Below are 20,000 nucleotides of genomic sequence, written 5' to 3' on the forward strand. Positions count from 1 at the left end.
ATATAATTATTGGTGGTTACCAAGGGTGGGAAGGACAGGGAAAGGGGAAGCTTTTGTTTGCAGGGCATTGGATTGAATTTATTGTTAATGGTGGTGGAATATTTTGGAAAAGGAAGCAACAATGGTGATACAGTATGACAATTATCATTGATGTCCCTGAGCTATAAATGTGGAAGTTGTGATGTTGGCAAATATCTTGTTGTGTATGTTTTCACCACAATAAAAGTAAAAGTAAATAAATATTTACTGTTAAAATAAAGTTTGTTTAAATATTGGAAGTTTTCCTTCAAACTTTTACTGTTTCCACTATCATCCTGAATCTAAATTTAGCCCTTTACGATTTTACCAAGTTTTGGAAATCACAAGGTCTCTGCTTAACTGACTGGTTTTTTATTTATTCATATGGCTATAACTTAAAGTCTATATTTAGGAGCAGGAAAGTTTCCCCAGGCCATCCCAGGTGTCTTAACCTTTTAAATTTTTCTCAAAAAAAACCTTCAAACTCGCTGCCATGGAGTCAACTCCAACTCACAGCAACCCCATTGGGTTTCCAAGTCTAAAAATCTTTACTGAAGCAGATCTCCTCATCGTACTTCCGAGGAGCATCTATTGGGTTCCAACCACCAACCTTCTGATGAGCAGACAAATGCCTTAACCATTATACCACCAGAACTCCTTTAAGTTGCCTACTTCGGAGCAAATTTGTTTCAGTTCCATTATGCTGGAGATTCACCTAATTTTCTGATAACTATAGTAAGATAAGTAGAAGGGAGATGGGCCAATCTACTCCTGTAAAGATTTACAGCCTTGGAAACTCAATGGGAGTCTCTATGAGTTGGAACTGATCAGATGGTAGTGGGTTGTGTTTTTTTGTTTTTTTAATGTAGCTCTGCTAGGTTAGTGCCTAAGGCACTTGACTGCTAACCAAAAGGCTGGAGGTTCAAACCCACCAGCCACTCCTCGGAAGGAAGATGGGGCAATCTACTTCCGTAGTGATACTGCCTGGGAAACCCAAGGAGGGGTCGCTATGAGTCAGGTCTGACTCGAAGGCACATAACAACAACAACAATACCAAAGCAGGAGCTCTGGTAGCATAGTACCTAAGGCACTTGACTGCTAACCAGAAGGCCGGGGGTTCAAACCCACCAGCCACTCCTTGGAAGGAAGGTTGGGCAATCTACTTCCGTAGTGATACCACCTTAGAAACCCAAGGAGGGGTCACTATGAGTCAGGGCCAACTAAACAGCACATAACAACAACAAAGCTGTTAAGCCATTTTTGTCTACTAGGCTTATCCTATGCCTCCTTTTCTCCATTCTGGAACAATTAGTTGTACTTAAGACCACTTTTCCTTAAATAAAACACATTCCATAATACCCAACCAACATAAGTTACTTGGAAAGATTTTGCTTTCAACGTTGTCATAAACAAAAACTTTTGCCAAAATGAATTAAATTTATGAATTATTTGCAATATAGTTGTTGTTAGGTGCCATTGAGTCAGTTTTGCATCACAGCAATGCTAAGTAAAACAGAACAAAACTCTGCATATTCCTGTGCCATCCACACAATCAGCACCATGCTTGAGCCCATAGTCACAGCCACTATGTTAGTCCATCTCATTGACAGTCCTCCCTTTTTTCTGTTGACCCTCTACTTTACCTCGCATGACATCCTTCTCCAGGGACTGGTTCCTTCTGACAACATGTTGTTGTTAGATGCCATTGGGTCAGTCTGATTCATAGCAACTCAATGTACAACAGAACAAAATACTGCTTGGTCCCGCACCATTCTCATAATTCTTACTGTGTCAATCCATCTCATTGAGAGTCTTCCCCTTTTCCACTGACCCTCTAATTTACCAGGGAGCTCTGGTGGCATAGTGCCTATGGCATCTGACTGCTAACCAGAAAGCTGGCCGTTCAAACCCACCAGCCACTCCTCAGAAGGAAGGTTGGGCAATCTACTTCCATAGTGATATCGCCTCAGAAACCCAAGGAGGGGTCACAATGAGTCAGATCCAATTCAATGGCAGTGAGTTTTCTAATTTACCAAGCATGAGATCCTTCTCCAGGGACTAGTCCCTTCTGACAACATGACCAAAGTATGTGAGACAAAGTCTGGTCATTCTAACTTCCAAGAAGCATTGGAGATGCACTTCTTTCAGGACAGATTTGTTCATCCTTTTGGCAGTTCAAGGTATTTTCAGTATTAGTATTCCTCGCAAACACCACAATTCAAAGGCATTAACTCTTCTTCAGTCTTTCTTATTCATTGTCCTGCTTTCACATGCATATGAGGCAACTGAAAAAAATATCTTGGCTTGGGTTCTGTGTACTTTAGTCTTCAAAGTAACATCTTTGCTCCTTAACTTTAAAGAGATACCTTGTAATAGATTGGCCCAGTGGGGCACATCATTTGATTTCTTGACTGCTACTTCCATGGGTGTTCATTATGGATGTAAGTAAAATGAAATCCTTGGCAACTTCAATCTATTCTCCATTTATCATGATGTTGCATATTGGTCCTGTTATGAGGATTTTTGCTTTCATCTTGAGGTGTAATCCATACTGTAGTCTTTGATCTTCATCAGTAAGTGCTTCAACTCATCTTCATTTTCAGTAAGCAAGGTTGTGTCATCTGCATATCACAAATTATTAATGGGTCTTCCTCCAATCCTGATGCCTCTTTCCTCTTAATATAATCCAGCTTCTCGGATTATTTGCTGAGAATACAGCGTGTATAAGTTGAAAGTATACAACCCTGACACACACCCTTCCTGATTTTAAACCACGCAGTATCCCCTTGTTCTGTTTGAATGACAGCCTCTTGTTCTATGTACAGGTTCCTCATGAGCACAATTAAGTGTTCTGGAATTACCATTCTTCACAATGTTATCCATAATTTGTTATGATCAATACAGTCAAATGCTTTTGCACAGACAATAAAATACAGGTGAACATCTTTCTGTTATTCTCTGCTTTCCTTCAACATCCAGCTGACATTGGCAATGATTTTCTTCATTCCATCTTCTGAACCCAGCTTGAACTTCTGGATGTTCCATGTCTATATTGCCTATACTGCTACAAATGTTTTTGGATTTACTTCAGAAAAATTTTACTTGTGTGTGATATTAATGTTATTGTTTGATAACTTCCACATTCTGTTGGATCATCTTTCTTTGGGATGGGCAAAAATATCAATCTCTTCCAGTCAGTTAGCAGGTAGCTGTCTTCCAAATTTCTTGTCACAGGTGAGTAAGTGCCTCCAGTGCTGCATCTGTTTGTTGAAACATTGCAATGAGTATTTCACCAATTCCTTCAGTGCAGCTTCAGTTTCTTCCTTCAATACCAGTGGTTCTTGATCATATGCTACCTCTTGAAATGGCTGAACCTCAACGAATTCTTTTTGGTACAGTGACTCTGTGTATTCCTTCCATCTTCTTTTTTTAAATACTTTTTCTTTATTTACTCAATTTTCTACAATTGGGCATTAAAAAAGCTTTTAAAAGTGGGGGTATGTACAGGGAAATATCTATCTAGAATTAACTGATGTTCGTGCTTCAATTGTTTAATAAAAATTGTTTATATAAAAATATAACATTTGAGCCCCCTTTGACCCCAGTCCTGTCCCATCTTCCAGAGTATACATTTTTCTAGTCTATCTTTTTATACTTTTCTACAAACATTTGCTTTCAAAAATATTATATTGTGTTACTCTCCGTGTTCTTCAAAATTTACTTAAAATTTGTCACGGTGAGAATTAGCTTTTTCACACAACATTAGATTTCTGAGAGCCTTTCCTATGGCTGTATAAAGACCAGTGTATTCATCTTGACTCTTGTAGTATGTATCATCAAACAATTATGCCTACTAATCCATCCATTCCTCTTAGCATACACTGAACTTGTTTCCAATTTTTTTTGCTATTATCAATAATGCTGCAATGTAGTAATATTTTCATAATCAGAAAAAGTCATTAGGTTCAAAAAGTCACCAAGCACAGTAAAACCCGTGAAATTGAGAATCTATGTAAGGAAGAAACCTGTCAGAGAAGGAAAGCGCAAATATTTTCTGCTAAAACAAATGATAGAAAAGTGGTGACTGCACCCTATCAAAGGCAGAAAATTCGTGAGACCTTGAAAAACAAGGCAGTCCCGTCCAGTTCTGGCTCTCACACATTCCACTGTATAAGCTGACGCAAAGACGATGGAGGCACAGTGCCAAGTCTCGTGAAAGGGGTGCATCTGCTTCCCAGAATTCAGTTTCTCTGCATCTTAGGATCCTGCAGAAACCATTTATCCTGGGTCTCTCTCTGATGCTATGAAGACGTAAGGTCCAGAAATCCTTGGCTACTCAATCTCTGTTCTCACAATATCTTCAACACGTAACATCTACATCTAAAGCCAAAGTCACTGCTATCAAGTCAATTCTGATTCAGTGATCCTATAGGATAGAGTAGAACTACTCTTTCTTTACAGAAGCAGACTGCCACATCTTTCTCCCATGGGGTATCTGGCAGGTTTGAACCTGACCCTTCATTTAGCAGTCGATGTCCTTCCACTTTCTTCTGGTGGTGCTGTGCCTAAGGCATCTGACTGCTAACCAGAAGGCTGGCAGTTCAAACCCATCAGCCATTCCTCAGAAGGAAGATTGGACAATCTACTTCTGTAGAGATATTTCCTTGGAAACCCAAGTAGAGGTCGCTATGAATTGGAGCCAACTTGACAAAAGTGAGGGTGTTTTTTTTTTGTTTTTTTTTGGTTTGCACCATTCAATATCTTGCCCATAGAATCCTTCACTATTGCAATTTGAGGCTTGAATTTTTGTCTTCAGTTCTTTCCACTTCAGAAATGCTGAGCACGTTCTTCCCTTTTGGTTTGCTAACAACAGGTCTTTGCACATTTCATTATATTTTACTTTGTCTGCTGGAGCCACCCCTTGAAATCTTCTGTTCAGCTCTTCTATTTCATCATTTCTTCCATTTGCTTTGATCATGAGCAAGTCTCAGAGTCTCCTCTGATATCCATTTGTCTTTTCTTTCTCTCCTGTCTTTTTAATGATCTTTTGCTTTCCTCAGGTATGATATTTTTGATGTCATCCAACAACTTGGTTATCAGTCATCAGTATTCAATGCATCAAATCTATTCTTCAGATGATCTCTAAATGCAGGTAGGATATAATCAAGGTCGCATTTTGGATCTTGTGGGCTTATTTTAATTATCTTTAGCTTCAACTTGAACTTGCATATGAGCAATTGATGATCTGTTCCACAGTAAGCTCTTGGTCTTGCTTTGACTGATAATATTGAGCTTCTCCATTGTCTCTTTCTATAGACATAGTCGATTTGGTTACTGTGTATTTCATCTGGTGAGGTCCATATGTATAGCCACTATTTATGTTGAAAAAAAGTATTTCAATAAACAAGTTGTTGGCCTTGCAAAATTCTTTATGCAGTCCCCAATGTCATTTCTATCACCAAGGCCATATTTTCCAACTATCAATGCTTCTTTGTTTCCAGTTTTTGCATTCCAGTCACCACTAATTATTAATATATCTTGACTGCATGTTTGGTAAATATCAGACTGCAAAATTTGGTAAAGATCTTCAATTTCTTCATCTTTGGCTTTAGTGTTTATTGAGTAAATTTGAATAATATTCATATTAACTGGTCTTCCTTGTAACCATATGGATATTATCCTACACTGACAGCATTGTACTTCAGGATACATCTTGAAACATTCTTTGTGCTAATGAATGTGATGCCATTCCTCTTTAATTTGTCATTCCTAGCAGAGCAGACTATATGACTGTCTGATTTTAAATGGCCAATACCAGTCCATTTTAGTAGCATAGTGCCTAAGGCACTTGACTGTTAACCAGAAAGCTGGCAGTTCAAACCCACCAACCACTCCTTGGAAGGAAGATGGGGCAATCTACTTCCATAGTGATACTGCCTCGGAAACCCAAGGAGGGGTCACTATCAGTCGAGTCCAACTCAACAGCACATAACAACAACAACAACAATGCCTAGCATATCGATCTCTATGCATTCCATTTCATTTTTGACAACTTTCAATTATCCTAGATTCATACTTTGTACATATCATATTCCAATTATTAATATACGTTTGTAGCTGTTTCTTCCCATTTTGAGTCATGATCCGGCACCAAATGAAGGTCCCACAAGTTTTACTCCATCCACAACACTAAGGTTGACTCTATTTTGAGGAGGCAGCTCTTCTCCAGTTGTATTTTGAGTGCCTTCCAACCTGAGGAGCTAATTTTCCTGCACTACATCAGACACTTTCACTGCTATTCATAAAGTTTTCCAGTAATATATCAGACAGTGTTTCACTGATATTCATAAGGTATTCAGTGGACAACTTTTTTTTTTTCAGAACTGATGTCCTCATCCTTCTTCTCAGTCTGTTTTAGTCTGGAAGCTCCACTGAAACCTCTCCACCATGTGTGACCCTGCTGGTGTGTGAAATACCAGTGACAAAGCTTCTAGTTTCACAGCAACACATAAGCCACCACAGCACAATAAACTGACAGATGAGTGGTAAACATGATATTAGCACTATCTAATTCATATAAGCACTTATTTATCATTAAACCAAATTAGAATGAGTGCCTTGAAGAAATATTATAATATAGTTCAACAATACCACCCAGAGGTAAAAAAAAAAACATATTTTTTCATAGTAATATCTTTTGCAAAGGGAATATATAAGTTTGGCATATGTATTTGTTATGTACTATAAGAATGTCAGGGCTCTGGTAGCACAGTGCCTAAGGCACTTGACTGCTAACCAGAAGGCTGGCGGTTCAAACCCACCAGCCACGCCTCAGAAGGAAGGTTGGACAATCTACTTCCATAGTGATACTGCCTCGGAAACCCAAGGAGGGGTCGCCATGAGTTGAGTCCAACTCAACGGCACATAACAACAACAACAACATAAGAATGTCATATATAATAGAGCTTAACGGGGGGCAGTTATGACAACTTCTTACCCACAGTCAAACAACTTGACAGAGTGAGTCACTGGGCCTGTGGGCTAGGACCATGATCACAGGGGACATCAAGCTAAACTGGCATAACATACTGCACAAAAACATTGTTCCACATCCCACTTTGATGAGTACAAACTGGGATCTTGCAAGCTTTCAAGTGGGCATCTAAGAGGCAACAATTAATCTCTCCTTGTCCACAACAAAGGAAGAGTGAAGAAAATCAAAGATGCATGGGAACAATTAGTCCAAGGGACTAGTGGAGCATGTGAACCTCAACCTACATGACACTGAGACCAGAAACTATATAGTGCTCAGCTACCACTGCCAACCATTTGGAAAGAGATCAAAATTGGACATCTGGATACAGTAAGAGAAAAATGTAGAACAAAACTCACTATCATAAAAAATAAATAAATACCAGGCTTACTATCTGATAGGGATTAGTGAAACCCCCAAGACTATAGCCCCTCGTCACCCTTCAGGCCTAGAACTGAACTCATTCCTGTGGCTTAACGTCCAGTTAAACAACAGACAGACCTACAAGATGAACAATTACAACAGGTAGGTACACTCCTTAGAACAATCAACCCTGGGAGATCAAAGGACAGCATTCATGCAGGGAGATAGGTTACAGGGCAGGACTGCAAAGGTAAGGACACAGGGAATAGTTAACTACATAGAGGAAGTGGGATGAATTACATTATAGGGATTGCAATCAAAATCATGAAATAAAATGTATATGAAGTGTTGAACGAAATACGAATTTGCTCTGTAAACTTTCACCCAAATCACAATGAAAAAAATAATAATTTAAGAAAGAAAAAGAAGATTTCATGAATACTAGCAAGTAAACAGCCACTGAGGTGGTGAGAAAAAAATGGCTGATACTGCAAAGATGGGATGAGAACAGGAGGGTAATGAGAAAAAAATACATATGTATATCTTCTGCATTCTTCCTAAGATTTTTTTAGAGAAAGCAATTTAAAATAATTTGTCTCTTTTTAAAGTCTTATTATAGGTATCAAAATAATCAATTTATCTTTTTTAGTGCACTTTTTAAATAGACTGATTTTCATCAAATTTCTGCAAGACAGCCCAGGAGCTGTCATTTTCCACTCAACAGTAAAGTGTTGTGTTTGGTTCCTCAGACAAACTCATTGCCATCATCAATTCAACTCCATCATAGCAACCCTATAGGACAGAGTAGAACTACTTCATAGGGTTTTCAAAACTGTAATCTTTGAAATCTTTACAGAAGCAGACTGACACATCTTTCTCCCACAGAGTAGCTGACTGAGTTTGAACCTCCAATCTTTCAATTAGCAGTCAAGTGTTTAACCACTGAGCCACAAGGGCTTCTCAGTTTCTCAGAGTCTCAGTCAACAGACCGAGATTCCTTGTAGCAACCCTCACCAAAAAAACCAAACCAAACTCACTGCCGTCAAGTCATTTCTGACTCATAATGACCCCTCCTTAGGTTTCTGAGGCGGTATCTCTACGAAAGTAGATTGCCTAATCTTCCTTCCGAGGGGTGGCTGGTGGGTTTGAACCACCAGCCTTTGGTTAGCAGTCAAATGCTTTAGGCACTATACCACCAGCTTAATAAAAATCTTAACGTCAGAGTTCCAGACCAAAATATCTGCAAGAGAGCAGACCAAAAAGAAACAAAATTCTCCTTAAACTTTGTTTGACAATGCCATACAACTCAAACATTAAACAAGTTTTCCAGGAGTAAGAAAAGACACAAATAGGAATTCATTTTCTCAAAGAGATCTCTGAAATTCTAAATTGTTCTAGGATATTCAGTTTAAAGCATAAACCCCAAATCAACATCCTGGTAGGGAGGAAATCCAGGCTAATATATTGAGGATATCCCGAATTAGGTTGAAACTTTGGTTTCCTAGGTTCCAATAAAATTTCCTAGCAGGGAGTTGGGGAGCACTGGTAGCATAGTGCCTAAGGCACTTGACTGCTCACCAGAAGGCTGGCAGTTCAAACCCACCAGCCACCCCTCGGAAGAAATATTAGCAATCTACTTCTGTAGTGACATCGCCTCAGAAACGCAAGGAGGGGTCGCTATGAGTCAAGTGCGACTCCATGGCACATAACAACAGCAACAAGAAGAAGCAGGGAGTTGATCCTCTGAGAATCTAATTTACTGCACGGAGAACTCCAAAATGGCTATGTATATTTTTCTAAATTGTTCTTAAGGAAACTATGTCAAGCAGATAGGTATGGCCTTTCCCATTTTCAGAGAAAGTTCAAGTTTGCTCAAAGTTTAGGACTCTCAAGCTCAATAAACTCCTAATGGAGAACACCATGGGATGTGCACAGTGTATTGCTTAAATCGTGTGTGCCTAAGAGTTGCAGAGGCATTGCCTTGTGGCCAGTGAGCAACCTAGAACTTCTAGACCATCCTCTGAATTGGCTCATCCAGACACAAGAGCCTTAAACTGTCTCTCATGACTGGTGACCACTCCACCCGCTTTTACTTCTCATCCTGTCCCCTTGGTTTTGAAGCTTATAGAGGCCAAGATCTCACAAATTTGAAAACTTGTAGGATGAAGTATACCCCAGAACTTTGCACTGCTGCCACCAGCAGAGGCAAACAAATTCTAGCAAGAGACAGAACCAGAATCTCACACTACTGTACCAGTTGAGGCACACAAATTCTTGTAAGAGACAGGTAGAGAGAGGAAGCAGGGGGACGGGCAGGAGCAGGCAAAGAAAAACATCCTAGGCTAGAGTTCAGCATGTGCAATTTCTCTTAAAATTTACAAATCTGTAGATACAACCAAAGACTCCTAGAGGTGCTAAAACACAATCTTCAGACATATTCAAGAGCTGCATCCTAGAATCTAATTTCATTTCTTACAAATCCAACTGTTATTTTTCCTTTATATCTCCTTTAAGACATTATTAAAGGCAGCCTTACCTACACCTGGTGATAACAATTGCCAGCAAATAGAAAGAAAGTGTTAAAAGTTCTCAGATGGAAAAACACACAGCAAGACTTAATAAAAGGTTTTGGAAAGCCAAACCAAAATATTGGGCTCAAAATCCAAGAGTGCTTATCTCACAGGGGTCTCTGGTGGAGACAGTGGGGTAAAAGAAACACCTTCTCAGGTGCCAGTTCCAGTCCTCCACCCCCAGGGTTCCTACTGAGGAAAAACAGCTTTGGATCCCATCCTCAGCTCAATTTGTGCTGGGGAAAAACTACCCCAGACTCAAAAATGTTCAATAAAGACTATTTTATTAAGCCTTACGCAAGACAAAGACAAAACAAAGAATCATTCAGATAAGGGAAACTGTCACTATGCACCTATTACAGAGGCCAATGCATCCAGTGAATCACAGTCATGGTTTTCATTACACATGACAGAGAACACAGGAAATCATCACAAGATCATGGGTGGGAGGCTGCTAATCCATCACTGGCACAGGCGGGACTACAGTGCAGAAAGCCCATGATTTGGATACATACATAATTGCTGGTTTAATAAAGGTTACAGGATTGGTTCTGCAATTTTGATTACCTGGTTACATGGCAACAATCATGTGAACTTCAGTCATAGTCACAGGTGGTTATAATGTAATAGCAAAACCCCAACCTTGAATTTAAATTAGATAACATGAGTCTGATTGACTACTTTTGGTAAATGCCCAGGAGAATTCCCTAGTTCTTCATGTGAGCATCTTTCTACATAATACACTTTTAACTACACTCTTCCTAAGGGCAAACAGCCCATTGCAGGCGTTGCTCTGTACTTGTCTTACATAGCCACATTGTTACTTTAATTGAGGAAGTAACATAAAGAATTCAAATGGCATGTGAATTTATGTCAAGATTCAAAATGGAGTTAGGGCTCCCGTTCTAGTCCACAAACCAAGTACTTTAGAATTTAAGCTCTAATACATTTCTTATCTATATTTTCTAATTTTGGCACACTGAGAATAGCTTTTTAAAAAAGTAAAGTTTTCACAGATGGATAGACAGGCTCAATGATCAGGCATGTCTAGGCAAAAGGGAGTATACCATGACCATACAAGGCTGTTGTTTCGGTTGCCTAGTGCCACTCTGACAAGAATATACCACAAATGGGATGGCCTTAACAAACAGGAGTTTATTCTCTTACAGTTTGGAGGCTTTAAGTCCAAGTTCAAATTGCCAGGCTCTAGGGGCTAGGTGAAAGCCCCTCAACTTTGGGGTCCAGCTCTGCCTCCTGCTTCTGGCCCATTGGAGCTAGAGGTGTTTCTTCACTCAGCTACTGGCTGCTGAGGCTAAGAAGCCCAAGGTTGACAAGTAAAAAGGCACAGTCCCTATGTTACCAAACCACACAGCAGGCCATTAATTTAAGTCCATTATAAGTCCCAAGGTCAGCAGAGCACAGCAGGCTGCTGAGCCACAACACGGCTACATGCAGGGTCCAAGCCTGCCATGGGCTAGAGACCATTCCCAAAGCTGCTTCTTATATTCAGGAAGCAGACCACATACACAATACTCAGCTGCTCCCAGTATGCCACCATGAAGTTGATTACCAGTCTCATCATGGGGAATACTACATCCAGCTGCGCAGCCACTCAGCAAAGCCCAGCCAAGTTGACACACAAACTGAACTACCACAACTGTCAAATGCTATTTCTACATGTTTTTGTATGTAATGTAAGAATGTTCATATACATAGCAGAGCCAAGAAGGGGCAAAGTTATGATAATTTCTTCGCCATAGCCAACCAACCTGAGGGAGAAAATAGTTGGAACTGTGGGCTCAGGGACCATGGTCATAGGGCACATCAAGCTCAATTGGCATAATATACTACACAAAAACATTTTTCTACATCCTACTTTGGTGAGTGCCAACTGTGGTCTTAAAAGCTTGCAATCAGCCATCTAGATGGCAACGATGGGTCTCTCTTCATCCAGAGCAAAAGAGAATGAAGAAAACCCAAGATGCAAACAATTAATCCAAGGGGCCAGTGGACCGTGCAAACCTCAACCTATATGACCATGAGACCAGAAGAACTAGGTGGTGCCCAGCTACCACCATCAACCACTAAGAAAGTCATCAGTGCAGGAGCTCCTGGATAGAGTGCGAGAACAACGTGGAACAAATCTCAAATTCATTGAAAAAAAAAAAGACCAGGTTTACTGGCCAGATAGAGCCTGGTGAGACCCCCCGAGACTATGGCCCCTGGTTACCGTTCAGGTCTGGAAATGAACTCACTCCCATGGCTTCCAGCCAAACAACAGACAGGCACATAGGTAAACATTTACATCAGGTAGACACACTCTTTAGAACGATAATCATGGGAAAATAGAAGGGCAGTATTTGCAGAGGGAGTTAGCTCAGGGGTCAGGAATGCATAGGAAAGAAGGACACAGGGAAGAGGTAACTACAGAGAGGAAGTAGGAAGAGAGCTGTTACATTGTGGGGAACTGCAGTCAATGTCATGAAACAAAACGTGTATGAACTCTGTATGGAAAATGAATTTGCTCTGTGAACTTTCATCCAAATCACAATAAAAAATTTTTAAAAAAATAAAAAGTTTTCAAACTTATATAAGTGAGGACTTGCACAGAGAAATCTAAGAACATTCCCAACAAGAGTCCCTTTATCTCAGCACTTATCACATCACATGGTAATTAATTAGGTTTGCTCTCTCACTAGAATGTGGCCACCCACAAAATAATCATTTCCTTTTTATTCCTATTCCTAATGCCTAATGTAATAATTGTAGGTTAGGAGTCCCAGGGTGGTACAAATGGTTAAGCACTAGACTAACAGGTGAAAGATGTGAACATACCCAAAGGTGTCTCGAAAGACAGGCTGGGCTATCTGCTTCTGAAAGGTCACACTTGAAACCCTACAGAGTTCTACTCTACATACATGGAGTCACATGAGTTGTTTGTCATGAGTTGGTCACTATGAGTCAGAACTGACTCAATGGTAACTAACAATATCTTCCTAATAGTAGGCAAAATGATTGCTTAGCATCAATGACGTTTAGCAGGAAAACCTGGACAGCCATCTATAAAACACATAGCTTTTCAGTAAACACAAACTTCGTTTAGTCAACTGCTTAGACTGAAAACCCTGAAGCCTTATTTAATTTCTCTCTCTCTACATTTCACATTAACAAACCAACAAGTTCTATTGGTTCTGTGTTCAAAATATGTCTCACAACTGTTGTTGTTGTTTGCCATCGAGTCGGCCCCGACTCATAGCGACCCCTCCCTTGGGTTTCCGAGGCAGTATCACTACGGAAGTAGGATTGCCCAACCTTCCTTCCAAGGAGTGCTGGTGGGTTTGAACCGCCAGCCTTCTGGTGAGCAGTCAAGTACCTTAGGCACTATGCTACCAGAGCTCCTACTATGTCTCATCATTTCACTGCTGCTATCCTGGAGTCCCTGCATGGTGTAAATGGTTAATGTGCATGGCTGCTAACCAAAAGGCTGGAGGTTCAAGTCCATACAGAGGTGCTTCAGAAGACAGGCCTGGCTAAATTTCTCAGAAATCAGCCACTGAAAACCCTATGGAGCATAGTTCTACTCTGATACACAGAGTCACAATGAAACAGAATCTGTGTGAAGGGAACTGGTACTGGCACTCTGGACCAAACCAGAAATCATCTCTTGCCTGCACAACAGCAATGGTTCCCTAGCTGTTTTCCTGCTTCCTTATTTTTTAAAATGCATTTTATTGAAATATAATTTATGTACAGTGAAGTACACAAAACTAAAGTGACATGGGTCAGTGAATTTTTTTTTGCAGTGTTCCCACCCCTCCCCTCCCCCTGCTGGCAACCAACAAAGTTTCCCTCCATCAGTCAGTTGTTGTATAAACCTTTCCTTGACTCTCCACAATAGAGAACTAATACTATATTTGTCCTTCTGTGATTGGCTTATTTCATTCAGCATAATGTCCTCCAAGTTCATCCATATTATGCGATATTTTGCAGACTCTACATTATTCTTTAGTGCTGCATAGCATTCCATTATGTGTATGTACCATAGTTTGGTCATCTACTCTTTCGCTATAAATCTTAAGCTAAGTCCCTTGCCAGGTATGTATTTATCAGCAAATATGAATTTGTTGCTGTCATTTTTGTTACGTGCTTTTTCATGGTGTCAATTTCTTTGCTCCACATAATATTCTATGCTGAGCTCCTTTTGTTTAAGAATCATGTTATCACTTCCTTCATTGCTATTGTTTTAGTATTTGCTGAAAATTTATGCTGGAGCTCTTTTTTGATGTGAAGGTTTATCATTTTTATTTGAGGTTACCCTGTGACTTATAGTTTTCTTCCTAAGTTTAGAACAGTCCGTTCTATCGTGTAGTTGTCTTGACTTCCCTATCATCTAGAAGTTCTATAACGACAGTTTTTTCCCTCTTTTTGGTTTGTAGTTGTCCTCATTTGTCAATTGTTGTCTCTGGTTCCCTGTTTACAATCTCGTAAGCTTCTTTACTTTGGATACTTCCATACTGTGTTGGTTTCTGGGTTATATTATCATGTGTGTTAATGGTCAGTTGTTGTTGGCTGTTGTTGCTTCTCTGTCCAAAGAGCTCCCTTTAGCATCTCTTGTAAGGTTGGTCTGGTTTTAACAAATTCCTTTAATTTCTGCTTATCTAGAAATGTCCTAATTTCACAATCATATTTGAGGAACAATTTTGCTGGGTACATAATTCTTGGCTGGAAATTTTTCTCCTTCAGTGTTTTATATATACCATCCCATTGTCTTCTCACCTGCATGGTTTCTCTCAAGAAATTCTAGCTCAGTCTTATTGTTTGCCCCTTGTAGATAACTTTTTGTTTTTCCCGTGCTGCTCTCATGATTCTTTCTGTTTCTGGTTTTGGTGAATTTGATGATGATATGTGTTGGTGATTTTCTTTTGGGGTCTATCCTCATTGGGCTTCGTTGGACTTCCTGAATGGATATATTCTCATCTTTCATCATACCAAGAAAATTCTCTTCCAACAAATCTTTTACAATTTTCTCAGTGGTTTTATTTGTGTCTTCCTGTTCTGGAATTCTGATTACATGTAGGTTATTCCTTTTGATGGTATCCCACATGAACCTCAGGCTTTCTTCATTTTGTTTTGACCTTTTTTCTGATTTATCCCTTTACAAAGAAGTGTTCAGGTATTTGTCTTCAATCTCATTAATTCTGTCTTCCATTACATCAATTCTGCTCCTTTGCCCATTCGATGTCTTATCTATTTCTGAAAATTTAGTATTAATCTTCTGGATTTCTGTGTGTAGATTGTGTATCATTTCTAATTTTTCATTTATTTTGTCATTTTGTTCTTGTATTGTCTTTCGAAATTGTTCTAGGATTTTCTGTGTTTTCCTAGATCTGTTTCTCAATTCGTTAAAGATACCTAAATATAATTCTTTTGAATTCCTTATCAGGGAGTTCCAATGCTGCATCTTCCTCAGGGATATATTTTGGGTCTGTATCCTGATCCCTTGTTTCTCCTGCTTTATCTTGCTTCTTTGTGTGGACTGTGATGTGCTGTTCTCTCCAAGGCATTGTGACATTTTTGTATTTATACTTAATTGGTGATTGTATGTTGGAGTGACTTGCCCATGATTTTCATTTTCTTTGTTTTGTTTGTATGCTATCTATGCAAGTAGGGTACTATGCTGTGTTCCTCTATTTGCTAGTGGGCAGCACTTACACACTCACCACTTGTCTCCTTTCCTGTTGTCAGCTTCTCATGTGTCCCTGCCGCCCTTGGCAAACACAGCCTATTTCTAGGTCCCCGGAATCCGAATGAGGATGCTATCACTTTAAAATCCAAAATGGTTGCCACTTGTAAAGATTCAAAATGGCTGCGTTCTCAGTCACTTTAAATATCCAAAATGGCCACCGCTTGTAAACATTCAAAATGGCTGCAACCTCAGTCAATTTAAATATCCAAACTGGCTGCTACATGTAAACAATCAAAATGGCTGTGCCCTCTGAACACCAGAAAGGCAACAGCTCAGGTTGTCTCCCACCCTGCTGTTTCCCTTCCTAATCATAGGCCACCAGCACAGTCATCCCTGCAGCCCTTGGTGACCAGGGCTGATCTTTTTTAGGTCAATTCTCAGGTCCCAACACCACTTGGAACTATACAGGCTGTTGGTCCCATCGGAGTAGCTGACAATCCGCAGCTCCAATCGTCTCTGTACTCACTGTTTTCGTTCAGGTTTTTCTACTAGTTGGTGCCTAATCCATTTCTGTATAGTTCCTTTCAAAGCTCAGGGCTCCAGGGTTATCTTCTGTATCTCTGTAGATTGGTTTTTCTTTTCTTTGTTGAAGAGGGTCTGTGTTGCTAGTCGGCCTACTCCTCCATCTTACCCTCCAGCTTCCATTGTTGTGCCACTGTAGTCTTCACACAACAGCCAAAGTAATCTCTTTAACAGGCAAATCTAATCACGCAACTCTAAGCTTAAAACCCCAACAGCTTCCCATCAGATGTGCAATAAAATCTAAAGTGTTGCCTATGGCTTACAAACCTTGCATGATCTACCCTATGCCTACTTTGACATCTTCTACCTCTCAACTGGCTCACAGTGCTCCAGCCAGACTGGCCTCTTTATAATTCCTAGAACTTGTTAAGCATGTTCCCACTTTAGGGCCTATCCTTACACCACACCCTTCATTTCCTCTCTCTAGGGAATGCTCATCTACTTAAAAGTCACTTTATCAAAAAGATCTCTGCTTAAAAGCCACCTTACCTAAAAGGATGTCTCTAATAGCAAATCCTCCCAAGTAGCCTTCACTGTCTCTTCTTCTACCCTCCTGTTTTTCTTTAGTGCATCAGCAATCATTATATTATCTATTAATTTGTTTATTAATTTGTCTATCTTCTCCACTAGAATGTCCCTTGGGGCAAAAACTATTTTCTTCACCACTCCATTTCAAGCACTTAAAATAGTGCTGGCTACATTGTAGGTGGGAGCTCTGGTAGCATAGTGGCTAAGACATTTGCCTGCTAACCAGACGGCTGGCGGTTCAAACCCACCAGCCACTCCTCGGAAGGAAGGTTGGGCAATCCTACTTCCGTAGTGATACTGCCTCGGAAACCCAAGGAGGGGTCGCTATGAGTCGGGTTTGACTCGACGGCACATAACAACAACAACATTGTAGGTAAGTATTTATTCCATAATATATCCCATGTTGTTGTTGTTGTTATGTGCCATTGAGTCGGACTTGACTCATAGTGACCCTCCTTGGGTTTCCCAGGCAGTATAACTACAGAAGTAGATTGCCCCATCTTCTTTCCGAAGAGTGGCTGGTGGGTTTGAACCGCCAGCCTTCTGGTTAGCAGTCAAGTGCCTTTAGCCACTATGCTACCAGAGCTCCCAATATATCCCATATTATGTGATAATTCATTAGCTAAATGAATGACTGTAACAAAATTTATTCCAACCTCTCATGTAAAAACAGTATTTTGCCCTGCACCTAGTATAAACTGTCAAATATTTCCTGAGGTCAACACCCAAAAGGTCAACACCAAAAAGCAGCTAGAATATCAATAAACAGCATCATATTATTCAATAATGATACTAATACTAATGATTATTTTCAATAGGATTTTCTCTAATCCCCCAAAACGCCTCCCTCCTCTCCTATCCAAACATAATTTAAGACCTAAATTCACCTTATTGAAACAGTTTTTCTAAGAATTTGCCCAGAAATATAACAGACATTGTAAATTATTCCCAAGGAGGAAAAGTTAGTTACTTCATACTATGAACAACCTCATGCTTATTAAGAAGTAACCAAACATCTGTAGCATGTGTCCATGTTCACTTTTGCTAAGGGCATTAAGTATTTCCCAGTGGCTTAATTCTGTCAGTCAAATGAGGAAAGGAAGGAGGAAAAAAATCAAACCCATTGTCATCAAGCTGATTCCAACTTATGGCAACCCCATATATTTCAGGGTAGAACTGTTCCATAGGGTTTTCTTGGCTGTAATCTTTTAGAAAGCACATCAACAGGCCTTTCGTCTGCAGCCTGCTAGGTGAGTTTGAACCACCAATCTTTAGGTTAGTGGTCAAGTGCAAACCGTTTGACAGACCCAGGGATCAAGAGACAAGGAGAGACCCTGTGAAATAAACAGACACTCTCAAGGCAAGAGCAGTGAAGCTTCAGTGTGTCAGATCACCTGTGGTCTATGTCACAAGTAGTTTGTTAACTAAAAATACTTAAAATACTTAACTTTGAGAATTATTTACTTAAAAAAATAAATGAAATCAATGTCACATCTAGCATTCACTTCCTTTCTGATATGCATTCGTGGGAGTAAAAAGTAAAGAGCATCAATTCAGAAATTTTGCATAATCTTAGTGGATTGTCCTGTCATTTAAGTAAACTTTGAATACTATTCCTGAGAATTAATCACAGTGCTCAAAAACACATGTGTTTTCAAAAAAACCAAGTCTAGCATAGTAGTTAAGAATGCAGACTGTGGAGCCATGCAGACCTGTGCTAGAATTCCATTATCTGCCAGTTAGTTTCTGTACCATCTCGGGCAAATTTTGTATCTTTTCTGTCTCTTTAACTCCATATAGTTATGCTGTTGGCAGGTGCCTTCCAGTTGTTTTCTACGGATAGGGTTTCCATGTCAGAGCAGAACTGCTCCATAGAGTTTTCTAGGTAGTACTCTTTAGGAAAAGGAGCTCTGGTTGCAGAGTAGTTAACCAAAAGGTCGTGGTTCCAACCCACTAGCCACTGGGCAAGAAAAAGACGTGGCAGTCTGCTTCCATAAAGACGTGATTTGACAACAGCAGGATTTGCTAATCTTTAGCGAGCAGCTCGCCAAGTTTTGCTCCTACGGAGCTGCCAAAGGTTGAGTTCGAACCGCCAACCTTTGTTTAGCTGTACAGAGCTTCACCATTGAGCCACTAGGCCTCCTTCCATAACCATAGCACCCATAATGTCCAGACAAGAATAACCATTCCATAGAGTTGGTATGAGAATTAGGTTAATGCATGCAAACCATTTATCACGTGCATCTTGTCCCAAGCAAAAACTATAAAAAATGGGAAAAAGCCGTGCAGCAGATGGAACCGCAGGAGCAGTGGAATACAGAAGTCTGCAAGCCTATGCACACACGCTGCCAAATAGGAAAGTGTCTTCCACAAGTGGCTGCTCACAGTGACCCAGGAACTGGAGCATCTACTGGGACACACACACTCATACCCTGAAAAGAAACAGCAGCTTTCTTCATATCCCAGATTTAAAACTTATTTATCCTCTTCCTAGCATTGCTAATCCTTATTTTACTCTTGTCCTTCTCATTCTCTCCAAACTCTATGCAACATTCCAAAACCCGACTTCCAGTGATTTAAAAGCGAAAGTGAAACCGTGAGAGGCTACTGGATAACGTTAACCCTTACTTAGCAATAGTCGAGACAGTACTCCCCCCTTTATGCCTTGTCAGTGACATGTTTTTGGCATACAGCATGTCTTTTGCTGTAGCTCTGTGGAGAACTACAGCAATAAAGAAATTGCTGGTAGAAATCGTTTTCTCTAACTAAACTTCCGCCTTCCAGAATTACTGATGCTCCAGCTTGAGTCCGTCAGTCTCGGATCTAGCTCGATTGAGAGGTGCTCTTTGCCAACGGCAGATAATTGTCTAGGCATTTCTCTCCACCAGAAGATCCAAAGGAAAAGTTAGTGCAAAAGCGACGAGAACAGCCAAGGGTTCGAGCGCTGCCAGGCTGTTCCTGGGTCCCTCTGACCACCAGGGGAACGCGGACGCCGGCTCACTGCGAATCCGCGGCACACAGTACCTGGATCAGGCCGTGCTGGAACAAAGCGATGTGCACGCAGCCGGGGACTGTCCCAGTCAGCTCTAGGGAACCATTTGCGTTGCGGATCCGCCAGCTTCCCCGCAAGCTGTAGCTGCGCGCCGGGGCAACGTGGCCGGCTTGGCACAGCGCGAGTAGCAGGAGCAGGTGAAGGCGCATCTCGGGAGATGGCGCTGCG

General features: G+C 40.5%; 1 protein-coding gene across 1 annotated transcript in view; it reads right to left on the minus strand.

Annotated features, from left to right (window-relative positions):
• Positions 1 to 19,981, minus strand: part of MANBA (mannosidase beta) — a 279,621-nt gene extending 259,640 nt beyond the window's left edge. The window contains exon 1 of the mRNA XM_007953653.1: positions 19,805 to 19,981. Coding sequence (XP_007951844.1) covers positions 19,805 to 19,981 — 177 coding nt within the window. The remainder of the gene's footprint in view (positions 1 to 19,804) is intronic.
• Positions 19,982 to 20,000: the final 19 nt, after the last annotated feature.

This window comes from Orycteropus afer, unplaced genomic scaffold (genome assembly GCF_000298275.1).
Source record: "Orycteropus afer afer isolate SDZICR_OR568_19922 unplaced genomic scaffold, OryAfe1.0 scaffold00403, whole genome shotgun sequence".
Lineage (NCBI taxonomy): Eukaryota > Metazoa > Chordata > Mammalia > Tubulidentata > Orycteropodidae > Orycteropus > Orycteropus afer.